At 40.2% G+C, this 18597-nt stretch overlaps 1 protein-coding gene across 5 annotated transcripts in view; it reads right to left on the reverse strand.

The window, feature by feature from the left end:
* Positions 1 to 2522: 2522 nt before the first annotated feature.
* DNAJB12 (DnaJ heat shock protein family (Hsp40) member B12) overlaps positions 2523 to 18597 on the reverse strand; it is a 30324-nt gene continuing 14249 nt past the window's right edge. Inside the window, exons 4-10 of one of the 5 annotated variants that reach the window (XR_008445664.1) lie at positions 15913 to 16098; positions 14081 to 14160; positions 12193 to 12302; positions 10083 to 10255; positions 8768 to 8919; positions 7274 to 7319; positions 5318 to 7162 (exon numbers count right to left, since the gene is read on the reverse strand). Coding sequence is in view for 3 of the 5 variants with exons in the window: in XM_054034629.1 (XP_053890604.1) it covers positions 8798 to 8919; positions 10083 to 10255; positions 12193 to 12302; positions 14081 to 14160; positions 15913 to 16098 (671 nt within the window). In the remaining 2 variants the exon portion in view is untranslated. Of the gene's footprint in view, positions 2839 to 5317; positions 7320 to 8757; positions 8920 to 10082; positions 10256 to 12192; positions 12303 to 14080; positions 14161 to 15912; positions 16099 to 18597 lie in introns of those variants that run through there. The other 4 variants (XR_008445665.1, XM_054034629.1, XM_054034628.1 and 1 more) reach the window with 4 other exon arrangements.

Genomic DNA, 18597 nt, shown 5'->3' on the forward strand with positions numbered 1-18597 from the left:
GCATGTGCACACGCACGCACACGTGCACACACACACACACACTCACTCTTTAGTTAGGTGTTAACATTGCATAAAATTTTTCATTTGAAATGTAAAATGAAGTAAACTACAAAAATGAGTGTTAACACTTCACATCAGGCACAGAGCTCAGGATGTTAATACACCCAATCAGCAGCCTTTAGAGAAAGGGTAGTCAATAGGCAGACCAGGGGCTAAATCCAGACTGCCACACGCTTTTGAATGGACTACAAAATCTTTTTATTTACATATCATTATTATTATTTTTGTATTATTTTCTCTGGAGTCTGGACCTTGACAAAAAAATAATTGATTACCCATGCTTTAGACTTTAGAGGCAGCTTTAAAGGAAAACTGTTGAGTACACTTAGCTAGGCATTGCATTAAAAGGAATGTAATAAATCACTGAACATACCTTGAAAAAGTGTCAAATATAATTTTTAAGACAGAGCTGTCATTTTGTTATCCCGGGAATAGGAAATGCAGCCAGGGAATTCATTGCATGAAAGGAGGCAGCTTTCAAAATTGCTATTTTATCTACATCTTTTGGTCAATTTAACAAAAAGCAAATCTCAAGCCTCCTTTTTTATATTCCATAGCTTTCTCCTGTTTTTCAACCACCATTCACTGTAGCTAACTACAGCATTGGCTCCAAGCTTTAGGCCAGGGATCGGCAACCTTTGGCACGTGGCCAGTCAGGGAAATCCGCTGGAGGGCTGGGACGGTTTGTTTACCTGCCACGTCCGCAGGTTTGGCCGATCGCCGCTCCCACTGGCCGTGGTTCGCCATTCCAGGCCAATGAGGGCTGCGGGAAGTGGCAGCCAGCACATCCTTTGGCCTACGCCACTTCCCGCAGCCCCTATTGGCCTGGAATGGCGAACCGCAGTCAGTGGGAGCTGCGATCGGCTGAACCTGCGGACGCTGCCAGTAAACAAACCGGCCCGGCCCGCCAGCGGATTTCCCTGAGGGGACGCGTGCCAAAGGTTGCTGATCCCTGCCTTAGGCATACCAGGAAATATACATTCCTCCCAGCCTCGCAGCACTTGCATTTATATCTTTGTTAATGTTTTGGAAGATAGGGTAAACAAACAGCACATGAAGTTCTCAAAGAACACTAAATTGGGAGGTCTTATAACACTAAGAGTATAGAGAAACAACAGGAGGAATTAGAAATATGGGCAAAAATAAGAGAGAGAAAGAGAGTCAGCCTAGAAAAATGCAAACACACATCAGTGTAATAATTATTGAAGACAATACCCAATGGAAGGGTGACACCTGGAAAATAGTAAAGCGGAAAGTAAATCAGTTAGCAAATCAGTTTATTTTGCAGCATAATATAGTGGCAAAATAAGGCAATGTAATTTTGTGTGGTACACATTAAGGCCTCACAGATCAGGGATGCACTGACACTGCATATAGAAAATGTTTTCACCCCTCAGCTCACAGAGAGCTACTACAGTGTGGGCCAGAATGATGTTAATAAGTAGGAAGGAATTCAGAGAATGGGGGGGAAGAGGACTGGATTATTAATTAAAATAACTGAATACGTAGATCTTAGCTATATGATGACTGGGTGGAGGAGAGATAAGGTTGCCTCTTTTTGACCTGAGTAGCTAGTCACAGTTCAGGGTTCTGCCTTCTGGGGATATTCCAGTTTGAAGTAGAAATTGATGGAGTCTTTGATGCAATTTTGTTTATTTACAAGGAATGTACAAAGTCCTGCTTCTCCGAACACAGGAGGAGAAACCAAGACCAAAAGGAGCAGTTTCTTAGTTTATAGCCCCAAGCCTCTTTAGCCAGCTAGCTGGTTCTCACTAGCTTTTTCCCCAGGTTACATTGTGCTCACTGGTTACTGCTTGGTTTTCCTGCTTTTTGCCTGTCTGTCTGTCTCTTGGGCTGGCGCTGGTAGGGCTTGTTTTAGAAGTGGTCCCTTAACTGTCTCACAACTATCTTAAGAGAAAGTTGCATTCACACATCAGTTTCAATGAGGTTTTCACTCAACCCACAATAAAGTTTAACTCAGCTCCTAACACTAACTTTCTACAAGTGTATCAACATCATGGAGGGAGAGGAATAGTTCAGGGCAGAACAAGGCACCTTTGTAATACAAAGAATAACTAACTAACTAACTAAACAACAAGGATTAGGAGTTCTAAAATGAATGTTGACAACAAAAGACATATGTTGAGCATATGTGGAAAAGTTCCTTGCTTTATGTCATGGAATAGTCTCCTCAGGCAAGTAAGTGTAAGTTTAAGTCTTTTAAAGCTGGACTGAACATAGCACTTGAGCATATATCATGGGAACAAACTGTATTAGCAGGTGTCAAGTATCAGGAGGTAGCCGTGTTAGTCTGTATCCACAAAAGCAACAAGGAGTCCGGTGGCACCTTAAAGACTAACAGATTTATTTGGGCATACGCTTTCGTGGGTAAAAAACCACTTCTTCAGATGTGAGGTTTTTTACCCACGAAAGCGTATGCCCAAATAAATCTGTTAGTCTTTAAGGTGCCACCGGACTCGTTTTTGTGTATTAGCAGGGCAATGAGCGGAATGACATGCTAGGTCTTCCATCTCTAGTTGGTACAGTTCAGACACTAGCCACTCAATATTTGCCAGCCTTAGCAACTTCATGTACAAAAGTCTTTACACTTGTTTAAAGTTTCTTTTCAAGTACATGGTGAGGGGGTAAGAGACATTTTAAAAATGTATAAACTCATCACCTGGAAATTAAACAGAGCCCATTATTTCTGTAGTGTCTACAAAGAGCAATGCTTGTGCTTCAGCCACAGGAGTTCAGTAATAAGTACCATTCCCAGACCTGTATTAAAAATATGACACAGACAAAAGAGATTAGGTACTTTTGAATTTAACAAAATAGACACAGTAAAGTTCAACTCCATTTAAACTGTAGAAGAAAAATTAGTTTGCTAAACAGAAAAAGACAAGACTGAAAGGGAGAATGTGCATTAACATTGCTTAGTCACTCTTCTGACTACCAATTTCATCCCCCAAGCTCTCAATGTCCCTTTTGACCTTTAATGTGCTTTGGTCAGTCTTTTTCCTCTAGTCTTCATATAAGAAAGGTGTGTGTAGTGGAGTGATGTTTACAATCCCATACTAAGGGCCAACTCAGATACCATGGTGATGGGAGTACTCTAAAAACCTAACTAGAACAGAAAGCTTAGTGAGATGCCTCATACAAGTAGTCAGTTTGGGAGCTAAAGAAGAGAGTAACGAAGCACTCTTTCTTTGCAGATTTTAAAAGTGGTGAAAGAATGGTCTTTGAATGACGGCTACAACTTGATCTGTGGAAATAAAGGTTAAACTCTCTCATCACAACCCCATCTAGCCCAATTTGTTCCAATGTGAGTGGATTGGATTGCTTTACATCAAAAGCCAAATGCAAGGGGGGGGGGGGTGGTGTGTGTGTGTGTGTGTGTGTGTGTGTGTGTGTGTGTGTGTGTGTGTGTGTGTGTGTGTGTGTGTGTGTGTGTGTGTGTGTGTGTGTGTGTGTGTGTGTGTGTGTGTGTGTGTGTGTACACGTCTTACCACTATCTGCATGTTTATCCATCACTCTAGTAGATGGATTGAGTTTTATTCAGGTGCATGTGGTCATGTCACCCTCCAGTGGCTGCAGCCTGATGATACCTTTTTATTTCCTTTGTAAAGAGCTTTGCTATATAAGAGCTAGGTATTATTACAAAGGAGTTAGGGCCTGATCCAACTCCCTCTGAAGTCAATAGCCAGACACCTATTGATTTCAGTGGAAGCTAAGTCAGGCCCATGAGCACCAATATGTCTCCACAAATGCAAACATTTCACAGGATACTATTCATTATTTTTAAATCACTCAGTTGATTATGTTTTGTGCTGGTATGTCAGTAACCTGCAATTTCAATTTTCCTATGTAGATCCTAAAGGCTTTAAACAAGGGAACAACATTTGAAGAGAACGGGGCAGTTTTTTCTTCTTGTACAAACAGAAAGGAAGTAAATCCCCTCTTCTGTAGAATGGGAGCTCTCCTATAGTTGTGCAAATGATGCAGTGTCCACTACTACAGATCCATATAACCACATTCAGCTTATTGCTTAACCGTGGATCAAATTGTTCCCGGTGTAATTCCGGTGAAGTTAATGGAGTTATGCTAGGATTGATTTTGACTCCTTGGGCCTATCTGTAATGTTTGAAAAAACAACAAAATCAGTGGTGTCATTCTGTTGCAACAGGTCAGGTCAAGGTAGTCTTCTTATAAAAAAAATTCCTAGTTTAGAACTGCTCCTTGAAAGTGTGAAACTAATGACTCTTTCCTTAATGAATTAGTTTTCCTCTATCATATAGTGGTACTGATTTGTTATTGTCAGGTTGTTCATGAATGCTGAACTGCGGGTAATTAAATATTTGTTCTTTAAAGTGCTCACTGTTATTAAATATAATAGCACTAGTAAAATGCTGTAGCCCAAGGCAAAAGAGCAGTATCTTACTGAGGGAGTTTCTTCTTCTGCAAACTAGTCATTCAGCAGCAAGATACTTGTAATGGGTGGCTCAGAAGTGTTGAAACAAGTTATAACACAGAACTACAACGGTCCCTTCTCTACCAAAGGTCATACCTTTTCCTCTGCAACTTACAGGAGCTCTGGCTTGATATTTTCAAAGCCACCTATGGAATCTGAACAGCCAATTCTCATTGAAGTTAATGGTAGTTGTGTCTAAATCCCAGAGTCAGCTTTGAAAAATCTCAATCCTGATATTTAAATATTACAGCTTGACTTAATATTCAGAAATTTCTGGCTCCTTTTGGGGAATCTACATGGTGTTTTTTTGTTTTTTTAAAACCACATTTATCACAAACAAAAAACCATTGAGGGAGGATGAAATTGCTAATGGCAGAACTGGACTTTGTATGGAAAACTGGCATATTCAAATTTACAGGATAATTCCCCACAAACTAGATAGATCGGATGATTTAAATTCTAATTTTTAGTATACAGTAGCTTTCCACAAACAATACTAGAAAGCTCTCCGGCTCATGCTGTTTGTGCCTGCAGAATGTTTAATCCCCATTGTCACTGACAAATGGACTTTGCCAACCTTGGAAGGCAGCAGTGTGTTCAGCGGAAAAAGTGTCCTGCATCCACTCAGCATAATTCATCGTTAGGGTGCATTCCTCAGTCTCACAGGTGACATGTCAGAAATTGTAACTGTTCTTACTGTCCTCATCTCTGACTTGTTTCCCCACTAATTACTTGTCAGCACACAACACAGCAGACCCTGAGTGGCACAAACAAAGTCAGAGTCTCTCACATAATAAACATTTATTTATAGATGTACAATTGTATAATTAATTCTAAATCAAGAAATACAGATTCTGTGAGTATCCTTTAGGATCTATGCTTTATTGCACATAGCGCTTACCATCCATGGATATCTACTTGAGAAATCAAAAGATTTGGTTGGATGGGCACTGGAGCAGGAGTGCCATTTTGAAAGATGTCAGCACCTTTTGCAAACATGAGTTGTCTCTCACATTTCCCCTCCAACATCTCCTAATGTGGGTAGCTCGTGTGCCTCTGTAAACAGCATTTATTCCAAAATATTTTATTTCCACCATATCCCTCTCCAAAGACCTGGGGGATATCTTTTAAAACTTGAAATCAGATCAGATACATCACAGTAGTGGATAGTAAGGCTTGCAATGAACAGGAGGGCTCAGAACCATTTTGCTACATAAATATCCAGTTAAAAAATAGAGCTGGTCAATTTCAAACAACAAACAGAAATAAAACCATCTGGCCTTTCACTTTTCTCCCACCCCCTTACCACCTTACTTGGCAGCCATTGCTATTTTGATAAATTCCACCATAAGGGAACTCTGAAAACTGTTCTTATAGGAAACGTCTTCAGGCAAAAATTAACATCAGGGTAGAGAAGAATCCAGTTTATGCCATTAATGGTAACTTAGCTCATTCAACTTTTGCCTCTCTCACTTCATATGTCAAAGAGATGCACTGGGTTTAGAATAACCTTGAGCGCTATCCTGTTGCTCTAATCCAGGTCCTGCTTACTCAAGCAGGTACCCCAAGGTTTTTAGCAGCATCATTTCTTCTTCTAAAATGCATGATGGGCAAAACCATTGCTAAAAAATGGGTAAAACGTATAGCACGTAAAGCAACCGAAGATTAACCATCCCCCTCTTTCTGATCTCCCCACCAAAACTTTTCACCAGAATCAAAGACTCTGTTTTTGGGGATTTCAATACAGGTTGAAACATCAGAAGTGTTATGGCAAGGTAACAGCCCTATTACAGTTAGCAGTCTGCTGGATGAGGAACTCTGAGTTTAGGAAAGATAAGAACAAAAGGACATAGCTCGTGGCAGGCCCTGTTTACAGAACTAATGCTGCACACTGATTACAAGGCAGAAATAAAGCAGACTCTGGAAAAAAAAAAAAGTTACACACACACATAAACCAATTTAACACTGATGAGCTAAGACCATTTATGACAATCCTCTCCTTGCTGTACAAGAATCCAACACTGTTGACTGCCACCAATTAAATCAATACAGCAAAAACAAATCAGAGGTCTGGTCAATTTTAAGAAATCTTCTTTCTACAGATTTAGAGATTCTTTTATAAAAAAAACTCAGTCACAAAATTGTATTTTCCTCAACAAAATAAAAAAAATAAAATAAATGCAAAGTATCATCAAATGACGACCTGAAATTGGATAGGTCTGCAGGGCTGCACAGCCCCCCAAAACAGGTTAGAGTTCACACTTTACAGTTTACTAAATTGGGCAGAAAACTAAATAATTTAATCCAATCCCTGCATAGTTTAAAAGTACAACATACATATAGCTATAAATTAATTCTAAATAGATAGATTCTTTTCTTATTAATTGGTTTTTAGTCCTAAAAAAAAAAAAAAAAAAAAAATCTTCCAATTTCTCTCTCCGTTCGAAGTGCCCAGTGCAATCATGGAAGGGTCTCCTTCTGCTTCATGGCTTGCTGCAGTTTGTTTTTATACTCTACACTTGTTCTCGTGGTTGCTGTATCCTAGGAGAGACTAGACTGTCGCACTCTAGTGGTGTTGGAAAGAAGGGGAGAAGACAGGCAGCTTTATTTCCTAACTGCTGCCTGCTGCATCTAGCGTTGGAGACAGAGAGAGAGAGAGAAGAGAGAGGGCAGTTGTGCGTTGCTAATTCTCCAATTCCATTTTAATTTAAGGTTTGATTCTTTAAATATAAAGTCTGTCACCTTGGCTCAGTGCACTTCGCCAAAAGTCTTCAGGCATTTCAAGAGTCTGGGAATAAAAGTGGTAACTGTGTCAGTCTCCAATCCATGATAACCATTTAAGACAAAACACCTTTCCCACCCACCTCCCCAAATTACAGGTAACATGTCTAACTGAAAAATGCTAAAGTAGTTCTTTGTTTTACAGCTACGCTCTTCATTAGACCATGGATACACAGAGATATGCTGAGTTAGAGAGAGAGTGACAAAGTTAATTAAAATATTTCCATTTAATAAGAGGAACAATTATCAAAACAAGGTACAGGACATATATATAAAAAAAAAAAAGAAAAAAAAGAAAAATCCCAAATGCAAGACACTCAAAAATGGCAGACACCTGAGCTCAGAACTGACATTAAGGACCAAATTTTCAAATGTGTGCCACCTGCCAAAAAACAAAACAAAAAACCTAACCCTAGCCCTCCTAACTTACTTGGGTACACAACTTAGGTGACCAGATGTCTGACATACAAGATAACTAAGGTGTAATGGGTGTGCGTGCATCTGAAAATATGGTGCAAAGTCTCATTTTGTTCCCCTCTAAAAAGCCCCTGCTTTTAATTAAATCTGTGAGAGATGGGGAAAGCCTGTGTGTTTCACATTCATCCTGTTAGATGCTGATGGGTGAAGCCTCCTGCCTTTGCAAAAAATCAGACCTAATATGACAGAGAGAAGAGACTCCAACCCTGGGCCAAATTTTAAATTTATTTGCACACAGTCCTCCTTTGAGTAATCTAGTGCTACTTTCTTTTATGCCATTTGAACTGCCACCACACCACTCTGATTCATCAGGTTTACCATGCTATTGTGCTGTGAAGACACCATGAGTCTCCAGCACTCACAGCTGGCTTCCCCTTGACCCCCAGTTCAATGAAGTAAGTTACCTCTACAACCTGCTGCATCCAGTGAGAGTTTGGTTTGGTTTCACTGAGTGTCTAGGGAAGACGGCAGAGGGACAAGAAACATCTATCTTACAGAAATCTCTTCCCTGTGATCATATTTCTTCAAGTGCCCTGGTACAATAAAATAGGCAACAGAGCAACAAAAACTGGCTACAGAAATGTGACTGCCAGTTGCCCAATCTGATAAATGCTTGGTAAGGGGAACAACTTCTGACCAGACAAAGCAAAAAGTGACATTGTCTCAAATGGATGCTTGACAAGAACTCAGTTGACTTGCAAACATGCCCAGGCCTTTCACTTTGCTCCCAGAGAGCTGACACCAGCAATGCTAAGAAACAGATGTGAATTGGAAGAGCATTTGAGGTGCTGGCATGCAAATTAAACCAACCATCCCAGTGAAGGTGTATATGCTTAACAGAGGGTTATGCTTTCTCCTTGTTACACATGCACATTGAGAGGAGAGACACATGAAGATCTAGATCTCAGAGATTTAAATAAGTATGAAAATCATTGATGTGTCATGCTTCAGTGTCACAGGAAAATCACCGGCTCGTACTTAGACCTCCGCTGAGTGGTCTAGTAGTTACTATCCATGCATGGAGGCTTGAACTTCCGACAGTCTGCTACAGCTTGGGGTGCCCATCTTCTGTGCTCTTTGATACAAATCTGAATCTCCAAAGTAACGTGCTCGATAAAGCAAGCCTTCCTCTGAAAAGGAAAAATTCCAACATTAAAAACAATCATTCACCAAGATGTGAAGTGTGATGTATCAACTGCTCAACATCCTATTGATTTCAATGGGAAAAGGATCTGGCCTCAAGTTCTTCAAGGCCAGATGAAGTACAGTGAGAGGGTAGGGAATACCTGATGTCCTTTGGAACAGAACAAAAGTGATCTTTGTCAACAGGCCTTCAATGGCTCATTGAAAGTTTTAGATATGTGCTGGGAACTGGAAGTAGCCCTAGTGTGCATTAAATGAGTAACATAAGGGGTAGCCTGGTAGTGTGGGAAAGAAGAAATACGGTGGATCAGAGTTTATCACGCTAGCTTGGTCTATTGCATCGCTCTGCAGCAACAACTTTGGCTGACTCAGAATAGCAATGTCAGGGTGTCACATTCAGCACTTCTTGGTCAGAAAGACAGTTTGCATGTTGTGGGGATCCAAGAAAGCTTTGGAATCTCTTTTTGCTCCCATACAAACAACAATGCCAATATATTTGCACACAAATCCCAAACTGGGCATTAGTTCAAAGCAGCTGTAATCAACTATCATACAGTCATTTGAGAAAGGGGCCAATCGAGGGTGGAGTCAATAAAATGTTATCTTTGATGATAAACCTTGAGAGTTAAACAGTCATAAAAAAAAAATGAAGAGGATTCCATTTTTCACCTTGTAGACACTCTGATATGGCTCATTAGACTGAACGGGACTGCAAAGATATATGCTTCGTAAGCACTAAATCACTTTGTTCTAAAATGACACGATAACCCCAAGGCAATAAGGAAACATCAGGAAACTCCTGAAAGTCTCCTGGCCCTACCTTCCCGATTCCTCAGGAAATCAGTGAATTCTGTTCATATTCCACTGACATGGCAAAGGAGCTCCACAGAATGGAGCTGCTACACTGATCATTTCTATAATATTATTGTTTAAAAAAATTATACGGGACAGAGGTGACCAATTTGTCATCAAACCATTGCAGACACAGGGCCAATGGGCTGCCTCAGGTTCTACACAGCAAGGAAATTATGATTGAACTATCAGAGATTTACGTATCTCAGTTCCTACTTAAGGACTTTTTTCTAAAACAAATCAGACTTTTAAGAAAGTGGCCTCAGAAGGTTTCCATTCCTCCCACCATTCCACTCACTCTGTTGCTTTTCCTTCCAGCAGTTATTTCTAAGGTTTGCAATGTAATCATCTTCCACGCTCCTCTCAACATTTTTCAGATTTGTACCAGTGTACTCTTCTGCAAAGTTCTCAGCTACATAGTAAGCTACTTTCAAGTGCTCCGTCACTCTCCTGTGTATGTGACCCACAGACCTAGTTCAGGGAGAAAAAGCAATGTTATTCAAACACAAAGTAGAAATTACTGGACAAGCAACAGCTAATATGCATTATTAATCTATTAAAGGACATATCCTTCCTGTACACTTGCTGTTTTGGTAAGGAGAGTTTTATCTCTGGTGGAACAGACATAGTGGAACATTCTACCAGGTGGAAATAAAACCTACCTAGCCAACCAATCAATTCTTCCCTGAGCTACATGGGTGTGCTTCAGAACACTGGGGTAGCTTGGGTGTTGACTGCCAGAGGACTCCATACATGTTTTAGAATTAAGTGCTCATTACAATCTTCAACAGCTCCTCAGCAGCTAGTGTTTGAAATACTTTTTGCTACTTCCTTCCCAAACATACGGCCCTTCTCCTTCAGGATGTGCCCCAAAGATGCTGTGTGTGTCTGGTTATGAATCTCTGAAGCTGATGGATCTCGAGCTGAAGACTAAGACAAACCAGTATTTCAGAAATATATTTGTTCACAGAATGAAGTCAGAATGTAGGTCAAAGTAGAACAAAGACACAGCTGATAGCTAAGCTTGCTCAATAAGACTGTCTGCTTGATGAATCCAGACCCTCAGCTCCTCTCACTGCAGATTACTGTTAACCCCAAGAGGGCACATTGCTCTACCTAGCAATATGCTGCAGCAAAGGAGCTAGGTTCCCCATTCCCCATATCCTCTTCCTCCCCAATTCCTTCCCTCTTTATTCAAGACAGTGCCAGGACACAGAATACCTCCAAAAGGGTATTCTCTTCTGATTCACTGACCAGACACTTCAGACAGCGTAGATGTACAGATACTTAGTATATCTAGGTGTACCTACTGAGGAATGTAAGGGCTTGTCTAAACATGGAGTTGTTCCTGATTAATTTCATGTGTGGGCACATTTATTTCAGAACAAGAGTGTCTTGTTCCTGTTTAGCTTAATGTAATTTGAAAAAAGGGGAACCTAAGCACACCCTTCTTGCTACTCAAAACAGAGCCCTAGGTTCTTCACAAGCTTGAGCCCCATGCCTGTGTGTTATGTCAAGAAAGGAGACTACATTTTGGGCACATGTGAAGAGAATCATAGTATTTATCATTTGATGACCTTCCTGAGTCTGCCTGGTACTGTAGAAACCAGAGGAATAACATGACCCGAGGAGCTTATAACCTAAAGTTAGACAAGCAATACAATTCAGACATATGCCACCAGGCATTTCAGTCTCCTAACGTGGCTGTTCGAGGCCAGGAAGACAGCCGAGCACGAAGAACATTTCTTGAATCCCAGCTTCTTTTTCTTCAGTCCCAACATAACCCGGAACTGGGCTACTAAATAACTAAACTATCTATATTTATCACTTAACTAAATTATCATGACAGCAAGAATGGAAAAAAAACTGGATCCGAATGGACTGGAGTAGTTCATGTCCATCTGGCACAGCAGATGGAAGGAACTGAGGTGCTAGAGGGCACTGCACCTTCTTATATAACCTTATCCTCAAAACATTCAGAGACACCGACAGGAGAGGTAGGAGGGGGCGCGTGAGTGCTCTAATGGCTGCTTCTTGGAGAAGGTTCTATTGTTAGGCCCCATGAGGTGCCACAATATCCAGAAGTGGGAATATGAAGAGCCACTCAAAGAAGAAAAATGGGATTAAAAAGGTTTATTTTTGCTCATTGAACTAGCATTCTTGGCTGCAATAATGGGTGCTGGCAGATCTCCAAGTCATCCTTCTCAACAATTACAGGTGTTACATAATGTTATGGGTCACGTGAAAGCAAGAGGAACATTAGGAAAAGAAAGGCAAGAAAACATACCAAAAAGTGAAAATAAAACACAAAGAGCCCAACCACTAACAGCCAATTCTTGTTTCCAATTGCTCCCCCTGCTCCCAGCCCACCCCCAAGCTAAATATATATGAGAGTTATGGGTACTAACGGCCTGTGGCTCAAACTGTAAGGTGGGCTGGAGACCATCATCTGGCTGAGAGCTGAAACAATTATCAGGATGAGAATAGGCATCAGCTGGACAAACAACCCAAGGCCACCCTGAGGGGGAACAGAAATATACAATGGAATGTCATCAATACGTTTACATGCATAGAACTATTTAGCATCTCACCCTCCCTTGCAAACCCAATCATACTGTGCCCTTGATCCCACTGATGTGAGTGGGAACTGTGTTTTGCATTCTGCATTAGTCAAAGAGGCAACAGGACTAACTGTTCGATGGGGTTTAAAAATAAAAATGAGTCAAAAGAACATTGCCAAAGCAGCTTGTGGGGATTTTGCTGTCCAGTGATTTCCACCAGCAGTAATGGCAGTCATGGGGTTAAATCCCTGAGCATTACTTTGAAGGCACACCTGAAAGTGCTAAAGCCATCCTACACATCCCAAATCACCATCACATTTTTTGGGGGGGTGAAGAAAAAAAAAAAAGTCTTGAATGTGAGTTTGGAAGGACTCATGTCATTGTTATATTTAAAGATTTCCAGGACAGTTGCTAATGCGCATTTCATATCCATGTCAGTCTGTAGAGACTAGTACCACAGCATTAGATAGATTCTTTAGAAAGTGCTCCCCTTTTACAATGATATGCAAGATGAGTTTGCGTCCCTTTCTGCCTCACCTCTTAAATTCCCTCCCCACTCTAGTGCAGAACATCTGTCCCCAAAGACCTAAGAAAAAACACCCAATAGCATTTAAAAATATATACTGTATTAATGGTCTACACTGCCGTGAAAGAGATCTGGGTTAGCTCCATGGTCCCTCTGTCTCATTTCCTTAGCCAGATGGGGCTGGGAGCATTGCAGAAGCAGCACATTTGGCCTCTGTGACAGAGGCACAGAAATGCCTCCTGTCACTATAAAAGTGTCTTCCTTGACTAACTAAAGAGGAGAACGGATTAGAAGCCCTACAGAAGTCCTGTCCTGTCCGGTGCTCAGTGGAAAGGTAGTGGCATGGTAATTTGAGATTCAGAAGCAAGAAATCTCAGAGTTCGGACAGAGGTTGGGGACAAAAGAAAAATCGGTAGATGTTTAAATCTTTAAATTTTCTGTCTCTTGGTTTCATCAAGTCTGGAGATCCCCTCTCAACCACTCTGGTTTTGCATTCTGTGAGAGTTCACATGTTGAACAGATCTGGTTCACAAAGTGTGCCTGAGAACATTTAGGTATAGGAAAGTCATTGAATAAGTCAGATGTTTTGACTAACCATCCCCCTCTAAGATCATGATCACAACACCCTGGTTATTTTTCTGGCATTCTTAGATTATAACAGCTTCAAATAGGCCTGATGAGTTAACACTGTAACATCATGCCACCAGCAGCACATCCTGGGTAGCAAAATAAGGAGGAATGGGTGTAGATGTTATGAGGACTCACATATAAGGTGGATAAACCCTCCACTATTCAGTTAATTTCTGCTCATTGTTTCAAGAGAAATCTGACTTTTGGAATTAAGTGTTTAGGTAAAAAAGAAATTTCAGTTCATGCTGCATTTGGGTGATGCTATAATTTTATTTCAATATGATGCTATGCCAAACAGAAAATGACATTTATTTTCCCATTGTGTAAATGGGATCCAGTCTGATAAGCTGCATCTGCATATGTATGAAAGTCATGGAAATTCAACTATAAGTAAGTGAAACAGGCAACTCTGATAGAAAAAAATAAACTCACTTGACACAACAATAGAAAAGCACTCCACTTATCTAGGAAAATGGAAAACCAGGTGGCCAATTTAATACAATCGCTACGACAGCAACCTGTTTTTTGGGTTGCACACATTAAAGCCTTTTAACTTTCCCCTTGCTCGTCTCCACTTACATCACCCTGATGTTCTCGTCTGTCATGCCTCTGATGGTAGGTATATCGCATCCTGCCATTGCTGTATACGTGAACATTACCTGTGGGCAAAAGAAATCCATTAAAAAGAATCCAGAACACTGGGACATTCTGACAGCACATGGGAAGATTAGGCATAGACAAATCACAATGAAATTCAGAAATGTTCACCTAAGCCACCCTGTGATGTTGGTTGGAGTTTTAGCCAAGTGTCACCAAGTAATGACATTGCAGCATCACTCTAGAAAATAATAATGGAGGCATCTTTAAAAAAATGTACCTGACAGGGTTGGCTAAGCTGTGAGGGTGAACACCAATTCAGCAGGGATGATAAAAAGATTTTTTTTTTTTTTAAGGAAGAATCTGGAATTCACTGCCTGGTAAGCATTTAGGAAATGAGCGGTAAGTCCTAAACTGAACAATGTTACTACCAGAAAAGACTTATTCCCAAGGTGGGAGAGTGCCAAGTAGACCTGCCTGAAGGGTAATTGGTGGGTGGTCCACATTATTTGTGTAGCCAAACTGGAGGACGTCAGGGTAGGTGGAAACATTGTGCAAGTCTCTTCAGTACTGTGTGGTGTAGAATTTTAGATTATAAAACTAAGAAGTTATAAATAAAATAATATTTTTTCCTAGTTTCCTGATCAGAAAAAAATGGCTCTCTTTTATAATTAAGTGTAGAGTTCCTACATCTGTCATCTTTACTTAGCTGTAGTTTTGAATAATAGAGTAGCCTTACTATTAACCTGTTTATGAATTCACAAGGTAATGGGGAAGAAGAAATTATAAACAAACCCCAATATTCATCTTTCTCAGTTATCTCAGTGGTTCCTTCACTCAAACACCTATTCCATTACAGCTAGTATAATGAATACTAGTAAAAGCTTTACAAATGCCTCTGCAAGTACTTAATGTTATTGTGCTATTCCACAGGTAATTCCTCTACTTAGGAGAGGGAATAACACAGTAACTTTATGTGCTTGTAAAAGGAAAAAATGGTGACCATTAAATAGTGTACAAAGGAAATTAGGGAGACAACTCCTTGCCCTGATCAATTTATACAGATTTAATTTCAGTCTGAACAAATTTAAATCATGTTCTAGAGAAGTCCCAAAAAGTTAACTATGGTCAGATTTGGCTAGCAGGGGGAGGCCATGACTACTCAACACCTCCTTTATATATATATATTATACACACACACACAAATATTTTGATTGATTTTTGTGATGGGAGAGATAGGAAAGTAGGGTGAAAGAACTGGAGACTGATACCTGCTAGTTTTAGTGTCTTAGTTGTGCAGCACAGCAGATGTTGAAGAAGCAATGTGGGTGAGAGATCTCTTCTTGGTGGTTAGTGGCCTAGAAGTTAGTATGTTTATTCTGATGAAGGGGGTTTTAATACATCCTCAAAACAGGCTTGTAAAACTAGTGTAAAAAAGTAACTAAAAAAATGTTCAAGACAAATTAAAAAAAGGTGAATATGACCAATATGCAAAATCCATTTGAGGGTCCTAAGAATTCCAGCTCTGATGACACTACCTGCTGGTTCAACAAGCTATTTGTCCAGTGGGTTGAGTTCTCAGAGCTCTAATTTTAAACATTTAGGAAACTGAGATGTTTACATCAGTAATGAACAGTCACTTGTAAGGAGAACTCTCATCTACTTCAGCTGTTGAGAGGAACACAGCTCTCAGTATCACCACAGGCTGCCAATAAACCATTACTGCATTATTGTTCTGTCACAAGAGTGGCAGCAAAGATAGCCGAATGGAACCACCCCTGCCTACAGAGCAGATTAAAACTTGATAGGCTTACTAGAAGGAAATCCACCACCAAAGAACATGTTGAAGAGATCCTCAGGTGAGATGTCTGCTTCGAATCCACGGTGGAAGTCTGTGTGACTGTGTCCATGTCTTGAAGGGTTGACTTTCTCATCTCCAAACTGGTCATATTGCTTCCGCTTCTCTGGGTTGCTCAATACTGCATATGCATTACCAATGGCTGAAATATTGGCAAAAAGGAAGTGCAGTTAGCCTATTTCTCCTGGTAATACATTCCCCTCTTCTGAAGAAGTTTCGCACCTGCAAACTGACAGGTCCCATTACATAGATTAAATTGTCAACTATTCAACCTCTTTAAAAGGGTACTTAACATCCCTGATCATTAGAGGAATGCATCTCTAGGCTGGATGCAAACAGAAGACGAGGACAAGGCCATTTGATAAAATGATTGAGACCTTGATTAACTCAAACCAGGATCCATACACACAGTGCTACTTTGCTCAAATCCTGGGGTGACAGAGATATCCTTCCAGATGAATCAAAAACTCTAAATTCCTGGAAGGATACTGTCAAGATTACTGACTCCACATTCTACTGAGTTTAAAAGTTATTTTTTTACTTGAGAGATGAGGTGGGTGAGGTAGTATTTTTTACTGGACCAACTGCTGCTGGTGAAAGAGACAAGCTTTTGAGCGACACAGAGCTCTTCTTCAGGTCTCCCCTATCTATCTACCTCCCCTAGTCTGTTCCTGACTCTGTACTTTTTGTTTTTTCTTGCAAGGATTAATTTTCAGATTAACTTCTTAAACCATGCAAAAATATATATTGAAGCATGGCTTTACTTGGAAAATGTACTCTAAAAATGACATTATGCGATTCCAAGTTTATTGTCCAAAAATATGGCTCAAATCACTGAAAGGCCCAAAGCACACAAATAAAACATCTTAAAGAAATCCTGGGTAAAGGTCTTGTCCATGCAGGTTACAGGTCTCAGAAATTTCCACATGCCAGAGGGAAGGGGTACAATTAAGAGGAACAGCTTACACAGCATTGTGACAATGGAAAAATACTGAAACTAAACCCCAGCCTCCTTTCTTCCCAACTCTCTTCTTCCACTCTTGCCTCACTTTAACCAACCTAGAAGAATGCTTACTTGCAGCTTTACTGCTGCTAAATTTGCATTTGCTTCTACATTTACATTTTCTTTTCTTTACACACCTCCATTTGTCAACTCCCTTATCTACCTACCCATCTACCTGAGAGTTTCTGTCCCTGACTCTGCAAGAGTCCATTTCTCTCCTCATCCTCAACTACATAGTGTGAGATGATAACTTATGAGTGAGGAGGATATAGACAAGCTAATTGTACTGGAGTTGACGGAGGATTTTTCAACATAAGCTTTGCAAGGCTTTCTCCTTCAGATAGATTCATGTAACTTCTCCTTTCCTGTTGATGCACATGTAGCCAGAGCAGCAAGAGGGCTTATCTACATGGGAAAGTTATGCCAGTATAAGTTAAGGTGCAAGGAACATTGGCAGGCAATTCAAATGGAAGAATCTGAGGTCTAGGTTTTGTTTTCTGTATGCACTTTTATTGACATTAAAACCCAAGAGATATTAGCAATTATGTTCCCAATAAGTATTTTGCAATGTATTGCTGCTATCTGACTCCAAACCAGAAGTTTAGCTAAAGTGGTCAGGTTTAATTTTTTTCCTCAAAGTCAGCCAAAGCTAGTGATAGGAACTCCAAGGGACAATGTGGGCTATTGCAACTACTGATTAAGACAAAAAGTCTCAAGGCAAAACAGCACTTTATCAGATGTCACTGGGAAGATTAATGTTAAAGCATCAGCTAATACATCAGTGTAAAAAAAAAATAACTAAAATCTCCAGAGCCCTGCATATTTTCCCCTTCATCCTCTGGAACCAAACAGCTGGGCTTTAATGGGCATTATGACAAGAGTGCTAATATCAGAGGCATAATGGAGTGGAGAATCAATGAGACATGGCTTTGAAGAAAGATAACCTGACAGTTGATAGTCCAGTAATGGAGGATAAAGTGCACCTTGCTTAATGCAGTTTTGACATGTAACTTGCTTCTAAGCCTTCAGTAAATATGATTATTTAAGATTACTGGTGAAGAAACCTGCCTTTTGCCACTTTTCAAGGATTGAAGAGTAAACTGTTGAAGAAAGGTTTATGACAGGCACTATGTGGATGTCTGCATGCACATGCAGATTTGATCTGAACCCAATGCATAAAAGGTCTCTCCCAGGTAGCTGGAGGCTCAGCCCACTATTTGCTAATGGCAATCCACTTATCAGTCATAGATTTAAGAATTAATAGGCCTGAACAACCCCTGCCTCTGACTTTTGCTCCTCAACTTATGCCTATCCATTAAAAAAAACAAACAAAAAAACAAACAAAACCCACATACCCTAATATCAAACAACATAGTAGTATACACTTGAAAATAGACTTCCCAACCCCCATAGGAACCTCATGTATTTCACTCACAAGCTAGCTAGTTGAAACTGGACATGATACTTTAAATAGAGTTCCACTTTGAAAAGTGACATGTAAAAGTAGCATTTTGAAGTTCTACGTTTATCTCACTGATGCCTCATCAATTTTACTCAATTTACAAACAAAAATAGGTTTTTTTCTCAGCATCCCTAGAAACTCATCCTAAACTCAAAAAGAACAGGAGTACTTGTGGC

Source organism: Malaclemys terrapin, chromosome 7, assembly GCF_027887155.1.
Source record: "Malaclemys terrapin pileata isolate rMalTer1 chromosome 7, rMalTer1.hap1, whole genome shotgun sequence".
Taxonomy (NCBI): Eukaryota; Metazoa; Chordata; order Testudines; family Emydidae; genus Malaclemys; species Malaclemys terrapin.